This window comes from Emydura macquarii, unplaced genomic scaffold (assembly GCF_026122565.2).
Source record: "Emydura macquarii macquarii isolate MOO-44397 ecotype Brisbane River unplaced genomic scaffold, CSIRO-AGI_Emac_v2 contig_3692, whole genome shotgun sequence".
In the NCBI taxonomy this organism is placed as follows: Eukaryota; Metazoa; Chordata; order Testudines; family Chelidae; genus Emydura; species Emydura macquarii.
Window position 1 is genome coordinate 11,207,382 of NW_027133829.1, and position 25,784 is coordinate 11,233,165.

The 25,784-nt window shown below is 68.1% G+C and overlaps 1 protein-coding gene across 1 annotated transcript; it reads right to left on the bottom strand.

Annotated features, from left to right (window-relative positions):
• Positions 1–661: 661 nt before the first annotated feature.
• On the bottom strand, positions 662–24,219 carry LOC137146109 (prominin-1-A-like). The gene is made up of 26 exons (XM_067537255.1): positions 24,069–24,219; positions 22,661–22,732; positions 21,573–21,985; positions 16,204–16,265; positions 15,592–15,797; positions 13,765–13,885; positions 13,566–13,629; positions 12,799–12,888; positions 11,913–12,103; positions 11,404–11,478; positions 10,844–10,907; positions 10,297–10,456; positions 9,708–9,860; positions 9,209–9,332; positions 8,418–8,509; positions 7,900–7,984; positions 6,894–7,037; positions 6,314–6,385; positions 5,970–6,062; positions 5,758–5,811; positions 5,059–5,139; positions 4,528–4,596; positions 3,978–4,067; positions 3,365–3,477; positions 2,528–2,551; positions 662–2,055 (listed from the first exon to the last, which is right to left on the bottom strand). Exons 3-26 carry the CDS (start codon positions 21,700–21,702, stop codon positions 2,004–2,006), a joined length of 2,409 nt encoding a protein of 802 aa, XP_067393356.1. The 5' UTR covers positions 21,703–21,985; positions 22,661–22,732; positions 24,069–24,219; the 3' UTR covers positions 662–2,003.
• Between the last annotated feature and the right edge of the window lie 1,565 nt (positions 24,220–25,784).

Here is a 25,784-nt window from a genome sequence, read left to right on the forward strand (position 1 = left end):
TGGCGCATGGCAGCTGATTAATGGTGGAGGACTGGAAGTGAAGAATACTGAAGCCAGCTGAAATGGCTGGGGGTGGGGAGGAGGCGGGGGCTCCAGGTGGATGAGGCAAGCCTAGAGCAGAGAGCAGGAGGCAATCGAGAAGGGCCTGACAAAGCTGCCCAGGGGTAGCTGGGGTTTGCTGAGGAAGTTCAAAGGAAGGGAAGGCAGCCAGGTGGGCAGGGCCTGGCACCCGGCCCCGAGCCAGCTGGGCCTGTGGAATTCCCCTGCTCAAGCTTGCGTGGGCGAGCACTTGCAGCGGGGAGGGAGGGGCATCCGGCGGCCAGCGTGACCCACTGCAGGGGGGGTCACAGCACAGAGCCGCTGTGATGAAGCCTGGGCCCCCCCCCCCCACGGCACCTTACCCAGAGAGGCTGGGTGCAGGAAGGAGCTGGCGATCTCCCCTTCGCCAGAGCCAGGCTGCAAACCCGGCTGTGACGGGAGCCCTTCAAGCCAGGCTGGCTGTTACAAAGCAGAACCAGCTGCGGGGCCAGCCCTGATGCATGCCTGGCTGTGGGGCGCCAGGGCTGCGTCGTGGCAGCCGGCTGTGAGCCCTGGCGGCAGGGGCGGGGGTGTGCATCTGGGGCTCATCACCCGCCAGTTCGGTCCCAGGCACCTGGCGCAGTTGTCGACCGAGCTGCCCAGATCCCGCTCAGGGCCACCCTTGGCCCATCCCTCCCCTCCTGCCTCTCAGCTGGGCCCACGTCCTACCCATTTGTGCTGCTACACCCCCGCGGCGCAGGCGGGAGCCGGCCCTGGGGGCAGAACTCGGGCATGGGGAGGAAGGGCTCAGCCCCCGATCTGGCTGGGTTCCCACGCCCAGGCAAGCTGTCCCGGTCTGCTCCCCGAGCCGGCCAGCCAAGACGCTGAGCGCAGCCGGGGGTCGGACGCTGCGCTCCAGGGTGGGGCACGGCCTTGGTGCGCCGTCATTCTGCACCACCCCTTCGCAGCCCCCTCCCAAGCCCCCCAACCGGGGGCACGGCCCTGCAGAGGGTGGCCAGCCTGGAGGGGCACAGAAGCACGAGCTGGGATGTCTCCTGGCATGCAAGGGGGAAGCTCAAGGGTTTCCCTCGCACCGGCCCCCATCTCTGCTTCCCCACACGTGCCCAGGCCAGCCCTGGAGCCCCCTCCGCTCCAGGTACCCCCTGGGCGAAGCTCGCCCTTTGGCACGACCCCCCCCGAAAGCAGCTGGCGTGAGGCGTCCCTTTGCTGCACACACTTTATTGGGTCACTGCCACGTCACAACCCCAGGCAGAGCCGCGAGCAGCTCCGTGCGCAAAAATAAATAATCATCGGCATTGCGCCAGGGGCAGGGCAGGGCCAGGGCCAGGCAGGCGGGTTCGTCCCCCAGCAGGAGGGGCCAGGGGCCCTCGGCGAGCTCTGCTCACCCACCGCACTGAGTAGGGCAGGGTGGGAAATCGGGGCCCCCTTCACCCCACCCCGCAGCAGCAGCCCCGGGACCGTTCCTGCGGCCGGAGCCATGTGGGCAAACACTGCAACTGAGCCCCCAGGGAGGGAGGCTGAGCTGGGGGGGGAGGGGCAGCAAACCGCTGTGGGTCCTGCCCCCCAGAGCTGGATTCCCCGACTTTGTGCTAAACATCGGTTTACACCCCCAGCGACCCCCCACAGCGATGGCAGAGGGGGGACTGCTGGGTTCCCCCTGCCCCAGTCTCTCCTGGCCAATGGGCCCGGGGTTGGTGGTGCAGTGCAGGGTCTATGAAACACGATATAGCGGGGATGGCTCCACCCAGGGAAGTCTGGTGATTGGCTGAGCAAATTCCTGGAGGCGGGGCTTGGTGGAGCCGGCACAGCAGATTGGCTGGTTTGGCCCACAGCCGGGCCGAGGTGGAGGAGTCTGGGTGTCCCGCCTGATCAGCGAGCGGCCACCCACGGTCCCTTCTGTTCCCCCCCCAGCCACACGTGGGGCTCGAGGCGGGTTCCGGGTGGGGGGGGGGGGGGAACACCCCCTAATTCCTTGTCCCCACGCGGGGGATTTTAAACAGCGTCGTAGTCGAAGACCTGCAAAAGCAAGGGGGGGGAGGTTACCAGCACCCAGGGGTCGCCCAGCAGCGCGGGGGGAGGCGCAGGCTGAGACAGGCACCATGGGCTGCCAGATCCTGCAACGGCGCCCCAGATTCCTCCCCGGGGCCCAGCCGAGCGTGGCCCCTCTGGCGGCCCCTGGCGCTCTGGGGCTGGGCCATTGCCCGTGTGGGGCAGACATGGCCAGGGAAGGGGCAGGGCCCGGGTAGGAGGCACCGTGGGGGACGTGCAGGGCCCCCACATGGGGGGGGAAGGTATACATTACCGGGGACCAGCCCAGCACCCCCACCACGCCCACGGCTCCCCGGTGCAGACGTGGCCCTCACCCCTGCCGCTCGGTCCCTCCACCCCCAGCCTGGGGTGCCCCTCTGGGATGGTCGCTGGCCCCTCATGCCCCCCCAACCCTCCCCGCTGTGCCCACACCCCGGAGTTTGGCAGCGCAGGTACTTACATCTCCATGGCTTCCTCGTCGTTCCTGGGGGGACAGAGGGAGGCTGTCAGAGGGGACGGACACACTGCCGCCGCGCTGGCAGCTGGTCTGGGCCGGGCAGGGCCCCCTCCCACGCCTGCCCTGCCAGGGGCACCTGGCAGCATCTGTCAGTGCCCTCCAACCGGGCCTGTGCTCCGGGGCTGGGGGGCAGGGACCCCTGCCCCTCCGTGGGGGGGGAGCCAGGCTGGAGGGACCTGGCTGGGCCCAGCCACTCTCGCACGGCAGAGGGACCGGTCCGGAAGCATCTCGCTGCTCTGGGCCGGGATGAGACGGGACCCGCCCCCTGCACCAGGAGCCAGCTGCACAGACCCCCACGCACCCACGGGCAAATTCCCGGCCCCACAGAGAAGCTGGAACCAGCACCTGTGGGGCCCCCTGGGACAGCGAGGGCTGGAGAGGGCCGATTGCAGCTGGGTTCTGGGCGAAGGGGTGGGATGCCAGCGAGACAGTGGGGCAGGGCCGGCCGGGGCGTTCCGAGCGGCCGTGGGGAGAGCCGAGCGGCCCAGCACCGACCCCAGGGGAGGAAGGGCTGGTTCAGGGGCATTGCCGCGTGGCGGGAGGCCCGTGCCTCTGCCACCTTCACGTTTCCTCCCTCACCCCTTTCACAGCTGGGGGCAGGGGAGCCACGAAGCCGGTGCCGCCGGGGAGCGCGTGGAAGGGGACCAGAGCATGGCCCGGGGGGCTCGGGTGAATTCACAGCCTGCTCCAAGGCAGCGTGGGGCCGGGCGCGGGGCAGGTCTCAGAAGGGGGCCGGGGCGAGGGCTCCGCGTGCCCCCGTGGGGGCGGGTGGCTCCTTACTCGTAGACGTCGTCGATCTTCATGCGCCGGTAGAACTTGGCGAGTCGCACGGCCAGGATGATGCTGGGCAGCAGGAAGATGGTGCACCAGCCCAGGCTGAACCAGAAGCCGTTCTGGGCAGGGGAGAGAGGCCCGGGGACGTCAGCGCCCGCCCGGCTGCCCCCTCCGGGGCCCCGTCTCCCCTCTGCAGCGCGGGGCCCAGGCCGCGGGGCCAGGCGGGCTCCCACGCACCGCGGGTGGGCAGAGGATGGGACCCACCCCTTCCGGCCAGCGGGTGAGTCAGCCGACAGCTCTGCAGGGCCCCCACGCGGAGCCCGGGAGCCTGGCCCCGGCCGTGCCCAGCGCGGCTGCCCTCGCCCCCAGGGCTGGGCAGAGGGAAGGGGCAGCGGGGCCAGCCCGGGCCGTAGCCATCCCAAGTCAGCAGCCAGGGGAGCCCAACCGTGGCGGCTGAGTCTGCATCCCGGCCCGCCAGCCAGCCCCAAGCTGGGAGCTTCGCCCAGGGGCAGTCAGGCACACCAAGGCCTCCGGGGACACGGCCCGCCCGGTGCTCCCGAGAACTGCCCACCCGGCGCCCCCTGCCCGGCCCCTCAGCACGGCCCCCGCACGCCCTCACCAGCGAGTCCACCACGTAGCTGCAGACGACGGTGGCAGCCACGTTCAGGCTCTTGGCCGCGGGCCCGCAGCGCCCCACCTCTTCCGTCAGCTGGGGACAGAACCAGAGACAGGGACGCGGCCCGTCAGCGCCCGCCGCCTCCCCTGCCCCGCATCCCTCCCCGGCACCTACCCCAGGCATCAGGGGAGCAGCTTGGAGCCGGATAAGGCGCGCGCCAGCAGCCGGGGTTAACCCCGGCTGTGCCCAACTCGCTGCGTGCCCACAAGGCCCTGCCTCGCTCTGTGCCTCAGTTTCCCAAACAGGGACAATCGCAGCCTGCCCTCCCCGAGGGCCCCGGGGGGCTCAGCTCGTTAGTGTCCATGAAATGCTTCACGAGAGACGCCGGCGGTGCTGCGGTGTCGGGGCTGGCCGGGGGGCAGTGCGGGGGTGCACGGGGACCCAGACAGCGAGGCAGGGCAGGGGCCTGGCTTTGCCCGGCTCTCCTGGGCCACCCCTCGCTGCCATCCCCCTTGCCACAGGAGCAGGGCAGTCCCTGTGGGGCATCACTCACGGTGCTCTTCGCCCAGGCCACGTAGGTCTCAAAGACGTTCAGCAACCTGTGCAGAAAGGCCCGGCTCTCCTGTGGGGCGGACAGAGGGGTGAGACGCCGCGCCCAGGGCCAGTGGCACGGAGCCTGGCTCGGGGCCCCCGCCGCAGGGAGTCAGCGTTTGTAAAGCTCAGAGCAGCTCGTGCCCCAGTGGCTGGGGGGCAGGACCCCCGGTGGGCTCAGGTCCAGCCGGGACAGGGGACAGCTCCGTGCCGTGACCCCACACATCCCCACCACCCCCGCCCCCCCCGCCCTCAGGCGGTCAGAAGCCCTCCCGATGCCCTGCCCCCCGGCTTCTCCTGGAACTGGGGGTGCATGGAAGGCTTGGGGTGTGAGTGCAGGGAGCCCCATGGCGGAGACTATCAGGGTGCCCAGGGCAGGGCATTTCCTCCTCACGCCCTGGGAGAGGCGAGGGTCCCTGGAGCCGTGGGGTGTTCGTCTGGGCCCCCCCCCACCGCGGGGCCCATGGCTGGAAGGGGGCAGGGCGGGACTCACGTTCCGGATGATCCCCGCAGCCCTGGTGTCTAGGAGGGTCTGAGCGGCCTCGATTCGCTGCAGCGTGTCATTGACCCGCGCCTGGGGCGAGAGGAGCCGGTGGGACCGGGGCCCGGGCTGGGAGCAGCTCCCGCGGGCTGCAGCGGCTCCGCAAACCCAGTCCCGGTGGGAAGGCAGCGCCCGAGCGCCCCGGCCCCCCACGGCCACACGGGGGCAGCTTCTCAGCAGGGCTGGGCCGGTCCGATTATCAGATCAGGACACCTGGCGCTCAGAGCCCTTTCCCCCCAGCTGGGCCGGTGCCCCTCACTCCCGACCTGCAGCCCCCCGCTAGCCTCCCCCTGGATCCCCCCCCCCAGCTCGAGCCCCTCCCCGAGTCCCTCCCCAGCTGGGCCGGGGTGACGCGGGCGTCCCTGCGGGGCCAGGCTCCTAGACCCACAGCCCCGGCGGGTTGTTGGCTGCCCCCTGGTCGGGTTTCTTTGGGGGTGTTATTCCGCCTGCTGGCAGCCAGCAGAACTGCAGGCAGGCTGCGCAGGGGCGGACGCCTGCACCCGGCCACGCTGCCTGCGGCTGGGGACAGGAGCCGCCGGGCTGCCCCTCACGGGCCGTGTGCCGGGGCCGGGGCCTGGTTCCAAGAGGGGGGCCCCCTTGTCCCTCCCCCCAGCGCAGCACCCGGCACCTCCCGCTGCCCACGCTGCTTACCGGGACCTGGGGGGTCGTGGCCTGCAGGGCGCGGATGCTGCGGTTCAGAGTTTGCTGGGGACAGAGGCAGGAGGGTTAGACGGGGCAGGGGACGCCCAGCAGCTCAGCCGGGGGCTGGGGGACGGGGATTGCGTGTCCCAGACCCTGCCCCACTCCCTGCTCCCCAGCTGGGGGCACAGCGCGAGCGGCCGGGGCCCATGGGGGTCGCTCACCATCTCTGGGCGGAAGCTGGACTCTATCTCCCCATTGATCTGTCTCAGCTCCGCGGCCTCGTCCCGCAGCTCCTGCTTCCTGCTCGCGTCGTCCTGAGCCGAGGGGGAGACGGGTCAGGGCCTGGGGGCCGGGCCGGCCATGGAGGGAGCAGCTGAGCCCCTGGGGCCTGGCTCCCCGGCCCACACTCCCCACCCCGCCCATCTCCCGGGAACCCCCCTGGGGGGCAGCAGGCAATGCAAAGAGGGTGGGGGGCGGGTCAGGGCCCCAGTGACCCTGGGGAGCCCACGCCGGGGCTGGTGCTCGCCCCATGGGGCCGCGGCGCAGGGGTCCCGGCGTCACTCACGGTCGCGTTGGCCACAGTCTCCAGCTGGGCCACCAGCGCTGTCAGGTCTTGGTGCGTCACGTTCCTCTCCAGCTGGAAGAGACGAGAGAGCGTGGGGGGGGCTCAGCCAGAGGTGGGGGGGGCTCGGGGGGGGGGGCAGGGACAGACCCGTCACGCGGGCACGTCTCCTGGTGCCACCCGGGAGGGCTCTGGGAGGGAGGGACACGGACCCAGTCTGCTCTAGGGGGTGGGGGGCAAAGGGCCCCACGGTCAGTGTGGGGGAAGCAGTGGGTGACGGCCCCGGGGACCTGGGAGGACCCGCAGAGCCCAGCCCCCGCCCCCCGGCTCCTGCCCCATCCCCCGCCCCTGCCGCCATCACCCTGCCCCACACGGGAGGGGTAGGAACACCCGGGGGGAGGAAGGAGCAGCCCCCACTGGTTGCCGGGCCCCGTCCAGGGGGCTGCCCTAGGAACATGGCATGGGACAAGGCCTGGCGGAAACCTCCCCCCTCCCCGATGTCCAGGCCCCGAGATCACCCCCCCCCCCCCCCCCAGTCTGAGATGGGCCCTGCCCCATGCCGGTCCCCCCGCCCCCGGCCCACCTGCTGCAGGGCGCCCGTGAGGTTGGGCTGCAGGCCGGAGGCGCCCACGTCCCGGAGCAGCTGCTTCTGGCTCTGGCTGAGGAAGGTGACCGGGGCCAGGCTGACGTTCAGCTGCTCGAAGGCCGTGGTGATTTCGCTGGTATACTGCAGAGGAGTAACACCATGAGAGATTAGGGGGCTCCCAGGAACCCGGAGCCCCCCCCCGGCAGGGACCCCAGCTTAGCCGCTGCCACAGCATCCAGAACGACTCCCAGCGGGATTCTGGCCCCCCCCCGGCTCCCCGAGCCCAGTCTCTTGTGCCCAACATGGGCCCCCCCCCCGGCACAGGGCTGGGACGTTTTCCGATCCCGCCTGTCGCTGTGGAGACCCAGCGCCTGGGGCCGGACCCACGGCAGCAGCTGGGTTCGGTTAGGGAAGGAGATGACGTCAGGGCTGAGTCCCAGCACAGCTCGCTCCTGCCTCCTGCAGGGCCCCCGAAAGGAGCTGGGGGGGGCGGGGAGCTCACACACGCGCCCGGGTTCCCGGTGGGCCTGGGGCCCGGGCACAGCCTGGCTGGCACACGCAGGTGAGTTACTGCCCCGACGTGCCAGGCTCCGCGCCCCCCACGGCTCAGCACGTGACCATCTCCCCGGCAGCGGGCTGGCCCTGGCTCCCGTCACAGACCCCGGGGGCCGGCAACTGGCCCAGGCACGGAGAGCGCAGGCGGCCGGCGCTAAACCTCCCAGCCAGGCCCTGGCCCCCGATCCCGCCTGCTGCGCTGCTGGCCGGGTCAGGGCTGGGGGGCCAGGCGGGGGGGCCGGGATGCTGGCTGGGAATCCCAGAGGAACCCCAGGCCAGGCACTGGTGCAATGAAATCAAGGGACCCCGTGTGGGGAGGATGCCCCCCCGGCTTGCCCAGCTGCACCCCGACCTACTCTGAACCCCCTGTCCCGCGGGACCCAGGCCAGCGCCCCCCGCCGGGCAGCTCAGGACCCCCACCCAGCCGGGCCCTGCTCCCCGCACTAACCTGGCTGATGTTCAAGATCTCGTCCAAGGAGACGGCCTTGCCCAGCTGCAGGGTGCTCCACAAGGGCGCGTTGTGCTGGCAGTCGCTGCGGGGCAGAGGGCAGAGCTGAGGACCGGGCAGGCGGCCAAGGGGTGCTGGCAGGCACCCCCCAGAAACAGACGCAGGCACTGAGTCCGGCCCACAGCCTGGGCTCGAGCCGGGGCCCCTCGGCTCCCGAAGGCTGGGGACAGGGGCGCTGGCCGTGCAGCCGGCGGGACCTTCTCCATCATGGGGGCCCCGGGACCGTGCGCCCAGCGGGTGTCTGGGGCCAGAGAGCCGCCCCTGCCCCATAGACACGGTGTGACCCCCCTCGGCGTTTTACAGGCCTCCGCCACAGAGCCGGGCGTCCTTCCTCGGCCCCCAAGAGATCAGAACTGTCCCCCCCAACCCCGTGTGCAGAGAGGGAAACTGAGGCACAGGGAGGGGACCGGCCCCAGGCCCCGCAGGAAGGGGGAGCCGGGAGGGCCCACGGCACTGACTTGTACACTCCGGAGAGGGTCACCGTCCCGCCCTGCAGCCCCAGCATCTCCGACAGATTGAAGTTCGCGATCAGGCCCGGGGTGTCCAGGAACTAGGAGCAAAGGAAGCAGGAGAACGGCTGAGACCCTCCCCAGCCAAGCTGCGCAGCGCCAGGCCCCCGCCCGCCCCCCCCCCGGCCGCCGGCTCAGCTCCCCCGTGGAAAGGGTTTGCTGGAGCTGTGCTCCTCTCCGGAGGATACACGGCAAACCCGACCCACCACTGCAGCCATGCCCAGGAAGGGCGCTCAGGGCTGGGCTGGCAGGGGGCTGTGGGTCAGGATTGAGGGGCACTGGCAGAGCTGGGGGGCCAGGGCTGGGCTGGCGGGGGGCTGTGGGTCGGGGTTGAGGGGCACTGGCAGAGCTGGGGGGCAGGGCTGGGCTGGCGGGGGCTGTGGGTCGGGGTTGAGGGGCACTGGCAGAGCTGGGGGGCCAGGGCTGGGCTGGCAGGGGGCTGTGGGTCGGGATTGAGGGGCACTGGCAGAGCTGGGGGGGCCAGGGCTGGGCTGGCGGGGGGGCTGAGGGTCCCACACGGCCGTGTTTCTGTCCCCAGCCCGGCATCTCGGTCCCCATCCTCACAAACGCTGACCGTCGGCCCAGAGCTGAACAGGGGCTTTTTCTCTTGGCCCCCTTCTCCCGCCAGGCCCCTGGGGCTGGGAACAGAGCTTCCCATTTCCCTTCGCGCCTTTCCACCCCCCCGGGCAAGACAGAGTCAGCCGCTGGCACCGACACGCCCGGCCGGGCCGGGGCCTCACCCGCAGCAGCTGCTGGCTGTGCCAGGGCTGGCAGACGAGCGTCTGGGTGTTGCCGCCCAGCAGGAAGGTCACCAGCACCAGCAGCATCAGCAGCCAGGAGAAGAGGAAGCTGAAGCCAACGCCCCTGCGAGGAAGGAACCGTCAGCCACCAGCCGGGCCCCAGCACCTGCGGGCAGGGACGCCCCCCCGGCCACAGCCCCGTTCCCCCCAGGGCAGGGCAGGGCGCAGCACGACACGGGGAAACCTGGTCGCAGATCTCGCTGACCACCCCAGATCTCACCCTGCCTTGGCCTGCTAGACCCTCTCCCCCTGGGGTCGAGTCACCTCCGAGCCACCCCTGGGGCCCCGGGTTCCCACGAGGGTCTCCCCAGCGCCGGGCACGGGGCACCGCCCCCTCCCGGCCACCCTTCGACATGCCCGGCCCCGCTCGCTCTGCCCGGGGCGCTCCCGGGCAGCGCAGGGGGCCCCAGTCACGGCTCAGGGCCGCGGGGGCTCTTACGCCATGAAGAAGTCTCCGCCGGAGTTGGAGAGGCAGCCGCGCTCGACGGGCAGCGCCGACGGCCGCAGCCCCACGGCCCCCAGCAGCAGGCCCAGCAGGTTGCAGAGGACGACCAGCAGCACCAGGCAGCAGAGACAGATGCCCACGATCCACCTGCGGGAGAGACCCAGGACCTGGTGGGGCAGGAGGCGTCTGGGGGCTAGCCGGGGGACACCCCCTGCAGCGGGGGCAGCCAGATTAAAGGGGGGGGTCTCTCCTCTCCTTAGAACCGAGCCCCCCCTTCCCCAGAGCACCCCAGCCTCTCGGTGCCGTGGGGCACAGTGGGGCTGCCCCATGCTAGGGACGGCTGCTCCCCCCTTGTGCTGCCTGGCCTCGGCCACTCTCCCCTGGCACCCTCCAACACCCGCCCCCCAGCCCGCCGCTGGGAAGGAGGCTCCGACTCGGGGCTCCCCACCGTGCCGTCGGTCACCAGCCCCTGCGCCCCCTGCTCCGAGCCCCCCCGCCCCAGATTGGCGGGCCCCCGGGGGGCTCCGCTGTGTCACGCTGGCTCAGCCCTCCCCAAGCGGTGGGGCAGCGGCCCACCCCCTACCTGTAGCCGTCGTAGGTGGCGACCTCCGGCTCGTAGCGGCCGGCCTGCCCGCCCAGGCTGTCCAGCGTGGTGGTGACGTTCCCCAGCGCGTCCAGCGCCGTGATCTTGCTCCGCACGGCGCCGATCTCCTGCCGCACCTTGCCCAGCTGCGTCCGCGCATCTGCACGGGACGGGCCCCGGCCACGTCAGGGACACCCAGGCCTGCTGGCTGCTCCTTTAGCCCCCCAGCGCCCCATCTCCCCCCTGAGCCACGCGTGGGGCAGACGCAGTCCGCAGCGGGCAGAACTGAGGGGGCAGCCGGGGAGCCCCGGGGGGCAGGAGAGGGTCTGAGAGCCAGGAGAACGGACTCGCTTCCTAGGTCAATGTGGAGCCTGGACCCCCGGCTCCGGGCTGGGACGGGCTGAGCCTGCGGGACAGCCAGGGCCCCGGGCGTTGTGAGCCGAGACAGCGCCCGGTCCGGAGCAGGGGGCCCTGGCGGGAGGGGGAAGAGACGCCCCAGCTGACCCTGCATCGTCCCTGGCGGGCACCCCCCGCATTACCGGCTCACCTGACACCACCGGCTGCGCTTGCTCCTCCACCCGCCGGGGCGTGTCGTTCAGCGTCTCGTTGGCCTGCAGCCCCAGACGGCCGGGGAGAGAGAGACAGACGGACAGACAGGCTCAGATCCCAGTGCACAGCCCGGGGCGAGGGCAAACGCACCCTCAGCCCTGTTCCAGCCCCGCGCCCCCGGCCCTGCCACGGGACTGTCAGAAATGCCCAGCACCGGCCAGTCCCGGGCCTCTGGCCTCTCTGTGCGCAGGCAGGCAGGAGCCAGGGTGGAGGCGGCACCGGGCCCTGGCCAGACGCCCGCTGCCCTGTTCCAGCTCAGGTGGGAGCGGACGCCCGGCCAGCCCATTAGGCATCTCCCACGCAGCGTCAGCGGTTTGGGTCCCCGTGCCCCCGTCCGAGCGCGCCCGACTGCCCCGGCGCGGGGACCCAGGCTGTGCCAGGGGCTGGGTCCCTCCCCTCGGCCATGCCACACCCTGGGGTCGGGGAGAGCCTGCCATGCCCCTGCAGACCAGCCCCACGCGCCGGGGAGGGACGGGCCCCCGACAGTCCCCGCCGTACCTGCTGGAGGGTGGCGCTGAGGTTGGCGCTGGACAGGTTACCCAGAAGCTCCAGTTGGCTGCTGACGTCCGGGACCTGGGAGAAAAGGAGCGTGGGGGTCACAGGGCAGGGCTGGCGCGGGGGGGCGAGGCAGCGCCGTGGGCCTCGCTGTGGACGCACCAGCACAGGGGCGGGACGGTGCGTGCGGGGCACACGTGGGCCCATGTCTGCGCACGCGGGCAGGTCAGGGGGTGTTTGGGGGGGGGGGTACTTCCACCTGGGGGAGATTACTGTCCCTCCAGCCCCCCGTCCCCGTGAACCCACCCAGCCCCCACATCACCCTGCACCCGCTATGCCCCCAAACCATCCTGCCTTCCATCCAGCCCCCCGTGCACCCCCACTCATCCCCACACCGCTCTGCATCCCTGCACCCATCCAGCCCCCCATGCCCCTCAGCCCCCACGCCACCCTGCACCCCCTACGCCCCCCAAGCCCCACACGCCGCCCAGCCCCCCACGTGCTGGCCTCACCGTGCCGAAGTCAGCGGCGAAGGCCAGGCCGCTGACGGACACCTGGGAGCAGGGAGCGCCGCAGGCCTGCAGGGTCCGGTTGATCTGCACCTGCAGGCGGCTGAGGTTCTGGCTGAGCGTCCCCTGCAGCTGCTGCAGGCGCTGGCCCGAATCGTTCACGGCGTGCAGCTGGCTCTGCACCAGGTCTGTCACTGGGGCGGGCGGAGGGGGCAGAGCGAGGGACTCAGTCCTCGTCCCGTCTGCACCCTGCCCCAGCCCCGGGGATCCCGGGGTGCTGCCCCCTGGCACCTCACGGACTTGTGGGGTTGGATGAGGTGAGACAAGGGGCTGGTGAGGCTGAGCTGGCCCCCCCAGGAGGGCCTGGGCCGAGGATGGGGCTAGCAGGACCAGGGTCCCAGGGCTGCCAGCCTGGTCACGCCCACCCTGCTCACGCTGCAGGCGTGGGGCCGGACAGGGCTCCCTGTGCCCCAGGGCAGGCCAGGTGCGGGGTGCGGGCACTGCCCAGGCCCTTGGGGCGACGGTGAATCGGGGGGATCCCAGGGGATGGTTAACGGGGCAGGACGCTGCTTCTCCAGTCCACGCTGCTGCCCGGCCAGCCCCTCAATGCCCAGGGCAGAGGGTCCCTGGGCTCCAGGGATTCCCCAGGCCCCTCAGCTGTGGGGGCAGGGTCTACGCTGCCGAGTGTCCCCCTGGCGCTGCCCCATGCCCCCCCAAGCCAGCGCTTTCCCACCAAACACCCCCAGGCCTCCCCCCTCACCGCCTCTCCCTGAGCTGCCCTGGGGCTCGTCCCTTCTCAGCGGATGCTGGGGGGGCAGCTCTAATGGGGGGGCAAAGGGGCCGTGCATGGGGGCTCCCCATCTCCCACCCCGCAGCCCCGGGCCGGTACCTTCCAGCAGGCGCGTGGCGGAGCCCAGCGCCCCGTAGGCCTCGTCTCCCAGCTCAGAGACGATCCTGCCCCCCAGGATGGGGCCGATGTCTGCGGAGAAGGGGGCAGCGTGGTCAGCTCAGGCCCAGCCGGTCCCGAGCCCCCCTCCAGCCCGGAGAGCTAAGCCCCTGCCCCTTGGCAGCCGCCCGCAGCGTGGGCATGCACAGGATGGACAGGGGGGCAGAACAGTCCTTGGAGCTCACGCCACAGTCCTGGGAGAGGACGGGCTGGGAGCCAGGACTCCTGGGTTCCTTCCTCCTCCGCACTGCCCTGCTGGCTCCCTGACGGGGAGAATGACCCTGGCTGGGCTGGAGGGGGCCGTGCCCCGGTGGAAGGGCTTTGGGGCGGGCGGGGGGGGGGGTTGGAGGAGCCAGGAGGGAGGGGAGGGGCAGGCGGGTGAGAGCCTGGCGGGGTAGTTGGGCTGCCCCGGGACGGGGCTGGTGCCCAGCCAGCGCCCCCAGCAGCAGGGAGGAAGAGGCTTATAGGGCCCATAGATGCCGGGCTCTGTGATAGGGCCAGACAGGCAGGGAACAGAGCCCTGGGCAGGCCAACCGCCCCCCCCCCCCATTGCTCCGTGGGGCTCTGAGCACTGGGGCAGGGCTAGCCCAGGTGGCCAGTCAGGATCCTGCTAGGCCGATCGGACCACGCGTCCCCCATTCCTTCTCGGAGCCGGGTCCCCAGGGCCTCGGCCTCCTCCAGCCCCCCCAACCCCCCGCGCACAGACTCACTCTGCAGGCTACTGTTGACCCGGCCGACCGGCACGTCGCTGGTAGCAATGATGACGTCTACCTGCTGCGGGGACCAGGAGAAGGGGGTGAACACGGGCCAGCCACAGCAGCAAAGGGCAAACGCGGGCCCCTGGCAGGGCTGGGGGGCTCCCGGCTGGGCACCCCCCCCAGGCTGGCCAGGGGGCAGCGCCGGGCGTACCTGGGGGATGGCGCCGACGAAGGTGCGCAGGTTGTCCAGCGTGGCGTTGATGGTCCCGAAGCTGCTGTTCACGGCGCGGGAGACGCGGTTGTTGCTGATGAAAGCGCAGACGTTCCCGGCCCTGGGACAAGGTTTAAAGGGAGTGGGGGCAGCATCAGCCCCTGGAGACCTGGGGTGGACCTGAGCTGCGCGTGCTGGGCCCCCAGACAGTCCACGCACAGCGGGGCCTGCTCACGGCCATGCGGTCCAGCGCTCCGAGATCAGGACTCCTGGGTTCCGTTCCCCGGCCTCGCTGTGCCCCCTCACTGTGCCTCGGTTTCCCCCCTGGCGAGGTCCACCCTTGGCTTGGGAGTGAGGGAGCATAGCCAACGAGACAGCATAAAGCAGGGCTCGCAACGAACACACCAGCCCTGCAGCTTCCTTCGGATCCGACCCCCCCTTCGCTGAGGGTCTGCACCCAGCGTCTGAGGGAGGTTAGAACCGGCACCGTCACACACCTGGGGGGTCACCGAGCTGCACACACTGAGCCGGCGAACTCACCGCCCCGGCGGGGCTAACAGAGCATCCCCACTCAGCTGAGCTCATGGAGAATCGCCACAGCGTACGGAGCCTATGACACACAGATTAGCAGCTCTGATCCTGCCCAGCAGGGGGCAGCACGGCTAGCCACTCCACGGCAGCACTTCTAGAACCTTTCCCCCTTCCAAGGGGCTCTTGCTGGGATTCCCCCAAAGTGGAGCTAGGCCCCCAACCTGGCCCCCCCATGGCCCCTTTGCAACTCCTCCTCGGCCCCTCCCTGACACCGAGATGGAGAAACTGAGGCACAAGGGAGCGACCTGCCCCAGCAAGTCTGGCCGGGCCCCAGCTACAAGCGCCAGATCCCCCCAGCTCCCGGGCCATTGCTCCAGCCTCGCCTTGCTGCTCACGCTCACTGGGAGAGCGGGGGGCTGTCCCCCCATTCCTGGCTACTAGCTGATTCTGAGGCGCTGGCTCCACCGTGGCCTGGAACACTCTGACCACGGCTTGAACTCACCCGGTGACGGGCAACTCCCAGTGACTTCCGGCCTTTTGTCCCGCGGCAGGAATCTGCTCCTGCGAACAATGGGGGCTTCCTGGCAGGGCCCTCCTGGCTGCCTGGCCTGCCTGCTTTCCCAGCAGCTCTCCCTCCCCGCAGGCGGAGGCATCTGCCCCTCCCCGTTGCATCTGGGCTCCCGGGGTGACTGCGCCCAGCCACTCCCCACCCAAAGGCGTCTCCTGGCTCCAGGGAGCTGGGTCTCCTGTCCCAGCTGCTCTGCAGACAGAACCTCAGCCCCCGGGGGAGCAGGACCCCCTGCAACGGGCGGCTGGCGCTAGGAGAACATCCCCTGGCTGGGATCCCCGGCCTCGGCGCACAGAGAAACCCGCCAGGGCTCCCCTGCCCGCAGGCTCCGGGGCACCCGCTGCGTGGCAGGAAAACAACAATATCGCAGTCGGGTGACCTAGGGGGGTTTCGAGCCGCCGGCCCAGGCCACCCTGCCATCTGAGAAGAGATGACCGGCCAGGCTGGCCCGTGGACGGGGCCGACCCAGGGATCTGCCTAGCTCGGGTGGGAGAAGGGGTGCAATGCAGGGTCATCCTGGGCCCCTGCCAACCTGCCCCCCAATATACAGGGGTAACTGCACCCCTACAGGGGCCAGCGACACACGGCCGGGCAGCACGGCCAAAGCCCGCGTGGTTCGGGCTGCCCATTGAAATAAGGCCCCGCGGAGGTGCTCGCTGGGGGCAGCCCCCGCCCTGCTGGGGGCCCGGTGGGGGAGCGTCTGGAGGGGCCCGGGGCGCGGCACTCACAGTACGAGGACGGTGACCAGCAGCACCGAGACGAAGAGCGCCCGGCGCCGGCAGCTGGTGTGCTTGCCCTGCTTCTGGTACATCTTCCCCCCGCAGTTCCCGCAGCAGCGGCAGCAGCAGAAGCAGAAGCCGACCAGGGGCACGAGGATGATGAAGAGGACCCCGATGGCCGTGCAGACCAGGAAACCCACTTCATAAAGCAGCACCTAGGGCGAGAGAGCGAGCACTAGCAACTTCCATCCCAGCAGCACCCACGGCCCTTGGCATCCCTCACAGCCCCCCTACCCGCCCCTGAAATGCAGCCACCTCTGGGGCGGAACACGTCAGCGCTTAACACTGCGCGGCAGGACAGGACAGGAAGGGAAGGAGGGAGGATTTGGGGGGGCAGAAAGGAGTCCCCGCCACTGCTGGGCTTTCCGCCCGCACTCTTACAAAGCACCCCAGCCCCGCTGCCCCTTTGTCTGAGGATGTAGCATGGATGGCATCACGGGAGGGGGAGCAGGGGCATCAGCTGGGGCCGGGCTGACCGCAGAGACCCCACTGGGCCCTGGCAGCGACCTTACCCCTCTGTGCCTATGGGGGCCCTGCCCCGTGACCCCGCTCGGGCCCTACCTCCTTGTACACGACGGGCTCTGTAATCTCAACTTTCCGCTGGATCAAGTTCGTGAGGAGTTCTGGGGAAACAGGAGCAGAGAGGGGAGTTGGCAGCCCCCGAAACGCCCTGGCCCAAAGGGACCCTGCTGAGCCCCTCCCTTTCCCCCCCCCCCCCCCGCCTCAACCAGGCCCAAGAATTCAGCCAGCGACCCCCGCCTCGAGCCCAGGAACTCGTAGCTGCGCTGGGGCAGGGTCTGCAGGAAGAGATGCCTCTCCAGCTACGTCTACCACGCACTGAAACACTCACGGCTGGCCCGGCTCAGCTGCCTCGGGGCTGTGAAACTGCAGGGTCGATGTCCGGGCTGGGACGCCTGGGACCCTGCTGAGGGGGTGACCCCAGCGACCTCCCCCCACACCCACTGATCTCCCTTTTGGCAGGAGCTGGGATGAACCCGGGAACCACGGCACAGTCCCTCCCTCGGCTGGTGCGGCCCTGGCATGACCTCGGCACCAGCGAGCTGCAGCATGCACAGAGCCGCCGGGCGCCTGCCCCATAGCCCTGGGCAGAACAGGGGCAGCCCAGCCCGCGGACCCTGGGAGTGCACCAGCCAGCCAGAGAGGGAGGCGGCAACCGCGGGAAGAGCCCGGCCTCCCCTACCCCGCCAAGGTGCCCGGGAGTTCCAGCCTGGCCGGGAGCCCAGCTCTGACAGCCCATCGGTGGGAGCCGGGCACCCTGGGCATGGGCTGGGCTTCAGCCAGAGCCGGCTCCCAGCCCCCAATTTCCCGGGGTCCTGACAAAACAGCCCCTGGCTCTCAACTGCTCTTGGGTCCAGGGTTCAGGCCCTGGTTGCAGCGTCTCTGGCCTGGCCCAGGCGAGTCTGAGCCAGCCCTGTCACCACGAGCCAGCACTGCCCCCCAGGTCCCTCCCCTGACAGCAGGGCCCCCCACACCCGGCCACGCCCACTTCTCCAGCTGGTCCTGGTCGCACCCCACCACCACCACCACCAGGAGCTCAGGGGCAGGGTCTGTCTGGAAGGGGCACCCTGAGAAAGAGGCAGGCGCTTCTGGGAGCGGGGGTGGGACTCAGTGGGGGGCAGGGCCCAGCAGGGGCGCCAGGCTGCAGGGCAGGGGCGGGGTCCAGCGGGGACGCTCTCCCCTGGCCGTCAGTGCTGACCTGGCGCTGCCCGGGCATTACAGTGCGGCAGGGACTGGGAGGCGCCATCTGCCCCTACACAGAAAGCTGAGGTCGGCAGCGGGAATCGTGCCCCCCCGGCCACGCTGGGCGGCGATTGCCCCCGCTGGCACAGCCTGCCCCCCAGAGGCTGGTGCGCAGACCCGGGCCGGGCGTGGGTGCCAGGGACTCCACCCTGCCGGGGCACAGCTGGGGGGACAGGACGTTCTCCAGTGAGGCATTTCCAGAGATCCAGGCACCGCTGGGCGTTTGTGGGGCTCCGGCCCATCCCCAGCTCTAGTTCCTATCTGCAGGAACGCATGCCCGCCCACACGCCTCCCTGTCCCGCTGTTTTCCTTCCCATGGCCCCGCTTTCCCCTCGCCTCACCCCAGCCCCATAGCGACGCCCATTCTCAAATTCACCCCCGAGTCCCACTTATCCCTCCGCTTTAGTTGCTTCCTGCACACGCCCCCGAGCACCCGCCCCTGCATTCTGCAACCTCCCCAGGGCCGAACCCGGCATCGGCTCACTTGGGTGGCAGCAGGAAACAAACCATGAAATCAAACAAGTCAGGTGGCCCTTGCCGAGAATCAGGCGGCTTGTTTGCACACTCCCAAACAAACAGAAGCTTAAAGGGGGGTGACAAGGAAACACAAACCCAGGGGAGGCAAAGGGAGTGCACAAAAGCACCTCAGGCGCTCCACAGAGCAGGGGGCCGGCCCGGACGGGGAGGTGGTTGTGCGATGTATGGGAACCAGAGTGCTTTACAAAGGAAGTGCATCCATCACTCCACCTGGCACTGAAGTGCAGCCACCTCGGGGGTGGGACACGGCAGCTGTTTAACAGCAGCCAGCAGCCGGAAGCGAAAGGGAAACCAGTCTGCAGTGGGTGCTGCAGGGGGACCATAATTGCACGAACCAGTCGGGGCAGACACCAGGGCTACCCGCCTTGGGCTCTCCGCTGACCACAGGCAGCCAGGACCATGGTGCTACATCTCCTTTGAGAGACGGTCCCTCCGGGGCACTGGCTCACAGGAAAAAATCAGCAACCCCAGTGCCTGCCGGCCCCCAGCAGGTTTTCCTGCACCGTCCGCCAACCAAGCACCCACTAGCCTCAGCCCGGTTTGGCACACCACAAGAGCAGATCCCTCTCTCCAGCACCGGCTGACACCCGGGCGCACAACAAACATTGCGAACGGGGAAGGGGCATTATCCCCATTTTACAGAGCAGAGCAACCGAGGCACAGAGAGTCCAAGGCCAACATTTTCACAAACGGCCACGGACCTCGGGTGCCCAACCTGAGACCCCTCAAAGGGGCCTGAGTCTCAGAGGGGCTGGGCCCCCACAAGCCCATCTCTGTCCAGCAGGACCGGCGGGTGCTCGGACCTCTGGAGATCAGGCCCCAGGCGCCCCGATTCAGTGGACGCTTTGGAAAAATCGGCCGCATGCGACTCAGCCCGGGTCACGCAGTGGGTGTGGAATGGGACCCAGGAGTCCTGGCTCCCAGTTCTGTGCTTTGACAGGGGCTGGTCGTCTGTCACCACGCTGCGCTTCCTGCACGGTTCGGGGCAGGCAGGAGAGTCCCACACCCAGAGACGAAAGATTCCCGGCTGCTTCCAGCATGGCTTGCAAAGCCCGCAACCAACTGCTCTGTTCCTGGCGGAAAGTGCCACTCTGGCTGCTCCCCTCAGGACCTACCGACCCAAACTCAGCTCAGGCTCTGCAGAGAGGAGCCCGGTCCTGGCAGAAGGGCCAGACGGGGTCAGACCAAGGGTCCATTTAGCCCAGGATCCTGTCTGCCGCCAGTGGCCAGTGCCAGGTGTGTCAGAGGGAATGAACAGAACAGGGCAATCATCGAGTGAGCCAGCCCGTCGCCCACTCCCAGCCTCTGGCAAACGCAGGCTAGGGACACTTCCGAGCAGGGTTTTGCACCCTGCCCATCCCGGCTAATAGCCATTGCTGGCCCTAGCCTCCAAGAACTCAGCTAATTCTCTTCTGAACCCACTTATGCTTTTGGCCTTCACAGCATCCCCTGGCAACGAGTCCCGCAGGGTGACTGTGCGCTGTCTGAAGAAGCCCTGCCTGCTGGTCCTTTTAAACCTGCTGCCTAGTCACTCTGTCAGGTGAAACCCTGCTTCTTGCACTATGGGAAGGGCTAAATAACGCTTCCTTATTCACTCTGCAGACCCCAGGCATGACGTTATAGCCCTCTCCCCTATCCCCCCTAGTCGTCTCCTTTCTACACCGACCAGCCCCGCTCTTATTCATCTCTGCTCAGCTGGAAGCTGTTCCACGCCCAGGCATTTCTGTTGCCCTCCTCTGTACTTCTCCCTCTTCTAACTGAGCTCGTTTGAGCTGGGGTGCCCAGAGCTGCATGCACTACTCACGGTGTGCACGGACCAGGCGTTTGCCATAGCGCTTTTGTGATCGTTTCTGTCGTATTACCTGCCCCTTTCCTCGTGGCTCCTAACGTGCTATTATCTCCGCCGGCCGCTGCTGCGCATTGAGTGGATGTTTGCAGAGAACTTCCCCCCATGACTCCACGGTCTCTTTACTGAGCGTATTTAGGTCGCATCGTTTTCGATGTACGTTGGGATTGTGGTTGCCGAGATGCATAACTTGGCACTTACCAACAGTGACTCTCATCGGCCAGTCTGTCGCCCAGAGACACGGTGGGTGAGGTAACATCTTTTACTGCCCCTTCGTGTGGCAGGACACCACAGAAGTGGGTCCAATAAAAGCTGTTGCCTCACTGACCTCGTCTCTCTGATACCCTGCGACCCACCTGGCTACAGCACCGCTGCACGCGCTGTGTCGCCCAGGCACCGGGGTTTGTCAGATCCTTTTGTAATTCTCGCAGTCTGCTTTGGACTTAATTATCTTGAGTAGTTTTGTGTCGCCTGCAGATTTTGCCTCCTCCCTGTTTCCCTCTTTCTTTGAATTGACACAGTTAAACAATGCGCTGCCACACGCAATAATCAGGAAGGCCCCGATCGCTGCCCCGCACACACACACGGCTCAGTCTCAGAGCACAACGGAGTTCACCCCTCAGGGCCAGACGCCAGCACCACCGTCCGCCTGACACGGCTGTCGGGCCCCAGCCCGCAGGCCCCAGTCAAAGCAGAAGGGCTGCGGGGCCAGCCTGTCATCTAGACTGGGTCCCCGAGGGCTTTACCGAGCCCCCCGCCAAGTGGGAGTGGATCTCGAGGCCCTGCCGGTGAAATGGGTGACGCGGAGTCTGGGTACATGTGTCACGCAACTTATTTGTTAACACTCTGTGCACCAGTCCCGCGGCAGACGTGGTCGCTAGCGGTGAGCAGGCGTTCAGGACTTCCTCCACAGCCCACGGAGAACGAGGGGATTGGGGCTGAGCGCAGAGGCCTGAGGCGCGTTGGGTGGGGCAGAGAGAGTCTGGCTGAGGCGCATCCTCCACCCCAGCTGGGTCTCTGCCCCATCTCCCATCAATGACCCCAACATTGCCTCCTTCATCCGCTACCCCAAACTTTTCCCCACTGGCCCCTGTCATGGCCTCCTCCCAGCCCCCCCGCCATGTCCCCTCCAAGAGGCAGCGGATTGCCCAATCAGAAATAAACCGTTCACTGTCGTGGGACCCACCAGGTTGCATCGCCTCCCCCGGATGCTGTAATCCACACCACAGCCCTTCCGTCTGTTAGCTGCCCTCCGCATTGCACCACCTTGCATGCAGAGCTGCTGGTGCGTGCTGCCTTCGGGCTCAATGCGCTCCATAGATCTCAGAGCGCTTTGCACACGTGGGGAAACTGAGGCACGGGGCAGCGGAGTGACCGGCCCACGCTCAGCCAGCAAGCGAGCGGCAGAGCCAGACGTAGAACCCAGGAATCCTCCCGCCAGCCCGGAGCCCCACGCTGCCTCCCGTGAGAACACGTTCAGCTAAAGGGCTGCCGAGCTGCTGAGCAGAGAACGCCAGGGTGGCAGGCACGGCTCTGGCGAACGCAGCGCTGGGGGCCGTGGGGACACACGGGGCCGGGAGCAGAGGGACAACGCGTGCGGATGGCGCTGAAAGCAGCTCTTCAAACTGGATTCTGCAGGGACCCAAGTAACCCGGGTCTGACCCTTCCCTGCTCCACGCTTCAATGCCTGGGGGCTGAAACCACCTGTCCTGCCCCGCCCCATGCCGGGAAGCAGGAAAAGAAACCCAGAGTGAGAGGGAGGCGGGGGGGGATCCCATGCTCTTACCGGCTGGGAAGGCGTTGGGCTGCACCAGCCCCAGGAAGGAGTGCACCATGGCAGACAGGCCGGGCAAGCTGCCCTCGGGGGGCACTGGCTCCGGCTGGTACTCCGGCTGCGAGAGGTTCTTCAGGTCCATCCTGGGAGCAGATCCTCAGCCGGGGCTTGGGCCGGACGCTGGGGCAGCTCCACGGGCCGTCAGGGGTGGGAGGGGAACACGCGGCTCTGGGGGCGCAGTCAGCTCCTGGCCTTCCTCGGCGTCGGGGCGTGAGGGTCTGGCAATGGGGCTCCTCAGCAGGGCTCAGGCACGGCCGGCAGGGCCAGGCTCCCGGAACAGAGAAGCGGTGTGAGAGGGCCACGGAGCCAGCAGGGCACGGAGCCAGCAGGAAACGCAGGGGAGAAATTTAAATACCTGCTGCTTCCTGGTGGGGGAGAACAAAGAGGAGTGGGGCCACGGGGTACAGGCTGCAGGGCAGGGGCAGGCCAGGCGTGGGGCAGCCCGTCACACTAACACTACAGAGCAGGGGCAGCGGCCATCACCCTCTTTCCCAGCAGCCTCCCGTTCCCAGGGGCCGCCCGCGCGGGGTGGACGAGCCTGCGGGCCCCACACCAGCTTGCCGGGTTTGCGGGCTGCTCCTGTGCATTGGTGGTTTGCACAAAACAAAACCACGAAATGCAAAGGAAGGGCTGAGTTTGCCGCCCCCCCCCCCCACCACCACCCCAGGGGCAGCCGCGCCCAAACCTGCCTCGCCCATGACCTTTGAGCGGCTTCTGAAGCGGAAGATCCCCAGGTAGAGGGTTCGGTTGATTCTGGTCCCCATAACCCACCAAAGCAACACCGGTGCTGGGGTATGTGATTCCCCTGGCACCCCATTAACAGGTTGCTGGGGGGCCTGGTTCCCATTTCCCCTCCAGGGCCCCCCGCCAAGGTTCTTGCCCTGAGTGTCATGCTCCCTTGCTGGCTGCCAACCTTGCATTTTAATTCTGACTGACATGACGATCTGCCGTTGATTTTTTTGTACTGACCCGGTAACTTTCCCTGCCATCACTACACACCCCGCAAACAACACACCACTGTCACCGCCGTGTGTACTCACGTGCACTGTGCTGCACCCAGGGCTTCGGAATGGCGCACTTCTTGGAGCTGCAGTTAATTGATCAAGCGGGTTCTTTGGGCGTGTGCAATAGGAAAACACAGGAAACGGAGAAAGTCCTGGTCAGTGTCATTTCACGATACCAGCCCTGATTCTGAACGGCAACAACCCATGTCACCATACACTCGGGTTTAGCGCTGCCCAGTGGCACGGACATTGGCAGTTATTTGCGGGTTTACGGGGAGTGTTCAAATTGTACATTCTTGTACTGACTGTCCGTCAATTTACGGCCGGTTGGCAACCCACGGGCTCCAGAGATGCCCTCTCCCGGCTAGAAGATGGCCCCAGCTACCCCGGCCAATCCCCGCAGCCCTCCCTTGCTCATGGGGGAATCCAGCAGAGCAGTCACACGCTTTATCTGGAAACACCCTGGTTCCAGGCTGGGCCCAATTAACCCCTTCAGGGCAGTTGCCCTACATGTGGGGCATTAGCTCCTCCCAGGGGCAGATGGCTGGGGCAGCCCTGTGGGTCAGGGATCAAAGGATGTGCGAGGTGTGCGCTTGAGTGGCAGGGCCAGCGCCCTCTCCCTGCCCCCCTCCCTGTCGGCTAGAGACAGACCCCACAAATAACAGGGGATCCCTAAGGGACTAAGATGAGCCCCCAGGTACACACTGCCTGCCCCCCTTAGCCACTGAGGGCAGGAGCCAGCCTGCTGGGCACCAGGCTGAGGATTTGCCCCTGGGAATCTCCCCAGCAGCTGCTCCGCTCTGAAAACCTGACCCGAGCTGCCAGAATTTCCTCCAGGCCCTGCCACTGAAAGCACTGGGGTGGGCACCCCAAGAGGTGCCGTTCCCAACAGGAAGGAGCAAGGGCCCTGCTCCGAAGGGCTGCGCCAGCACCCAGGGGTCGATCCCTGGGAATCCCCCTGCCTGGTAGCTGCACCCCCACAGCCCCTGCAGGCAGCCGAGGGTCACAGCACTTGGGGGGGCGAGCCGGGAAGCCAGCCCCATTTCCCAGCTGCATACACAGCCCCCACTGCTGCATCAGAGGGCAGGTCTGCAGGCGGGGCAGCCCCCCCAGCCCCCACCTCCATCCTGCTGGGAACGCCTGCTGGGGGGTGACATCAGGACTGGGAGCCAGGACACCTGGGTTCTGTGCCCAGCTCTGGGAAGGAGGGGGGGTCTAGTGGTTACAGCAGGGGGGGGCTGGGAGCCAGGATGCCTGGGTTCTGTGCCCTGCTCTGCGATGGAAGGGGTCTCCAAGGGTTGGAGGGGAAGCAGGTCCCGTGCCCTCTCTGTGCCTCAGTTTCCCCGCTCCCCGTTCATTGGGCAGCCCCGGACAGACCCCGCAGCGGGACCCGGGGGGTGCCAGGGTGGCCCCGTGGGGCAGGCGTGGGGCAGGCTCTCCTTACCGCCGCCCGCTGTCCGGCCGCGCTGGCGCTGGGCGAGGCAGGAGAGCGCCGCTGGCTCGGCTCGGCTCGGCTCGGCTCGCCCGGGGGCCGGGCTTAGCGCAGCCCCCGCCCGCCCGCAGCGCAAAGTTCGGCTCCCCCCGGTCCGCTCCGCTCCGCTCCGCCCGGCGAGCTCGCACCGCCTGGGGGCGGGCAGGGAGACCGGCACCGCCCCCCCCCCCCACCCTGCCCTGTCCTGCCCACCCCTCCCGCCCCCCACACCCTGCCCCCCCACGCCCCCCCACACCCTGCCCTGCCCTCTCCTCCCCTCCCCTCCCCGCCCCCCCACACACCCTGCCCCTCCCACACCCTGCCCTGCCCCCCCCCGCCTCCTACGCACCCTGCTCACCCCCTCACGCCCCCAGCCCCCCCACATCCCCTACTCCCCACACCCTGCCCCGCCCCACACACACACCCTGCTCACCCCACACACACACCCTGCTCACCACACACACCCTGCCCTGCCCCCCACACATTCTGCTCACCCCAAACACACATCCTGCCCCCCGAGACCTGCTCCCCCAGATACCCTGCCCCCAAGACCCTGCCCCTGCTCCTCCCTACCCTCTCCCCTCCCCAAGACCTGCCCACACACATATCCCCCCACAAAGACCCTGGCCTCTCCAGACCTGCCCCTCCACCACGCATCCTGCCCTACACATGCACCCCGCCCCCCCACAGATACCTGCCCTGCCCCCCACGCCCTGCCCCTTTCCCCACACAGAAGCCCTGCCCCCCAGACCTCACCTTCTTTCCCCATGCAGCCTCTGCCCCCATCCTCCCACCCGCTGCCTCCTGACCCTCCTGCGCCCCATAGCCAAGCTGCCCCACCCAGCTCCTGCCTCTCACACATAGCACTAGGGAGCCCGGGAGCTCCAGCACGGCAGGATCTCATGACACACACGGCACCGACATGCGTGAGCTATGTTCCCCGTGCAGGATGCCAGGCACACGCATGGGCAAAGCCAACCTTTGTAACAGGGCGGGGGGGAGTGTGTCTGCCCTGGCTGCATCCTGCATCCAAAGGGCCCAGCAAGTGGGGGCAGAGCGGGGGGAGGGGGGGCTGCTGCTGCTTCCCACCCCCCTCTGCTTATCAGGCTGAAGTCGGCTCTTTATTCCCAGCTGCTCAGCCGAAGGCCAATACTGCTGTACCATACGGTAACAGAGCAGTGCTTCGCTGGGACGTGCACCAAACGGGCGCTGGACTGTGATGAGCATTTAAATGGCTCTTTATTCATTAATGAAAGACTCCAGCACGGAGCTGGATTTAGACGGGCCATACGTGCCAAAGTAAGTGTTGGGTCACCCCCGCTGACGTGTCCCGTGGCCAATAGCCTGGTCTGAAGGAGCTGGAATGAGCCACATCTTTGTTCTGTACAACACGCGGCCCCATATCAGACCCCCCGCCCACTTCCACATTGTCCGTGGGGCTCGCATAAGGAGCTGGGGGGCTGACTGACTGCGCGTGGCAAATACGCCTGGGGCCACACGTCCCTGCAACCGCTATTTTGTTATGAAGAGCTGAGGACAGGAACCTTGATTTCTGCTCTGACATTTGCTGTCAGATTTTTGTGTGTGTTTTCTTTTGTAGTAAACCTACAATTGGGCATGGACAGCTGGCCAGTCTGTTGTAAATCCAGCTGCCATGGTTTGCCGGAAGTTATAAGTTGGTTACAAATG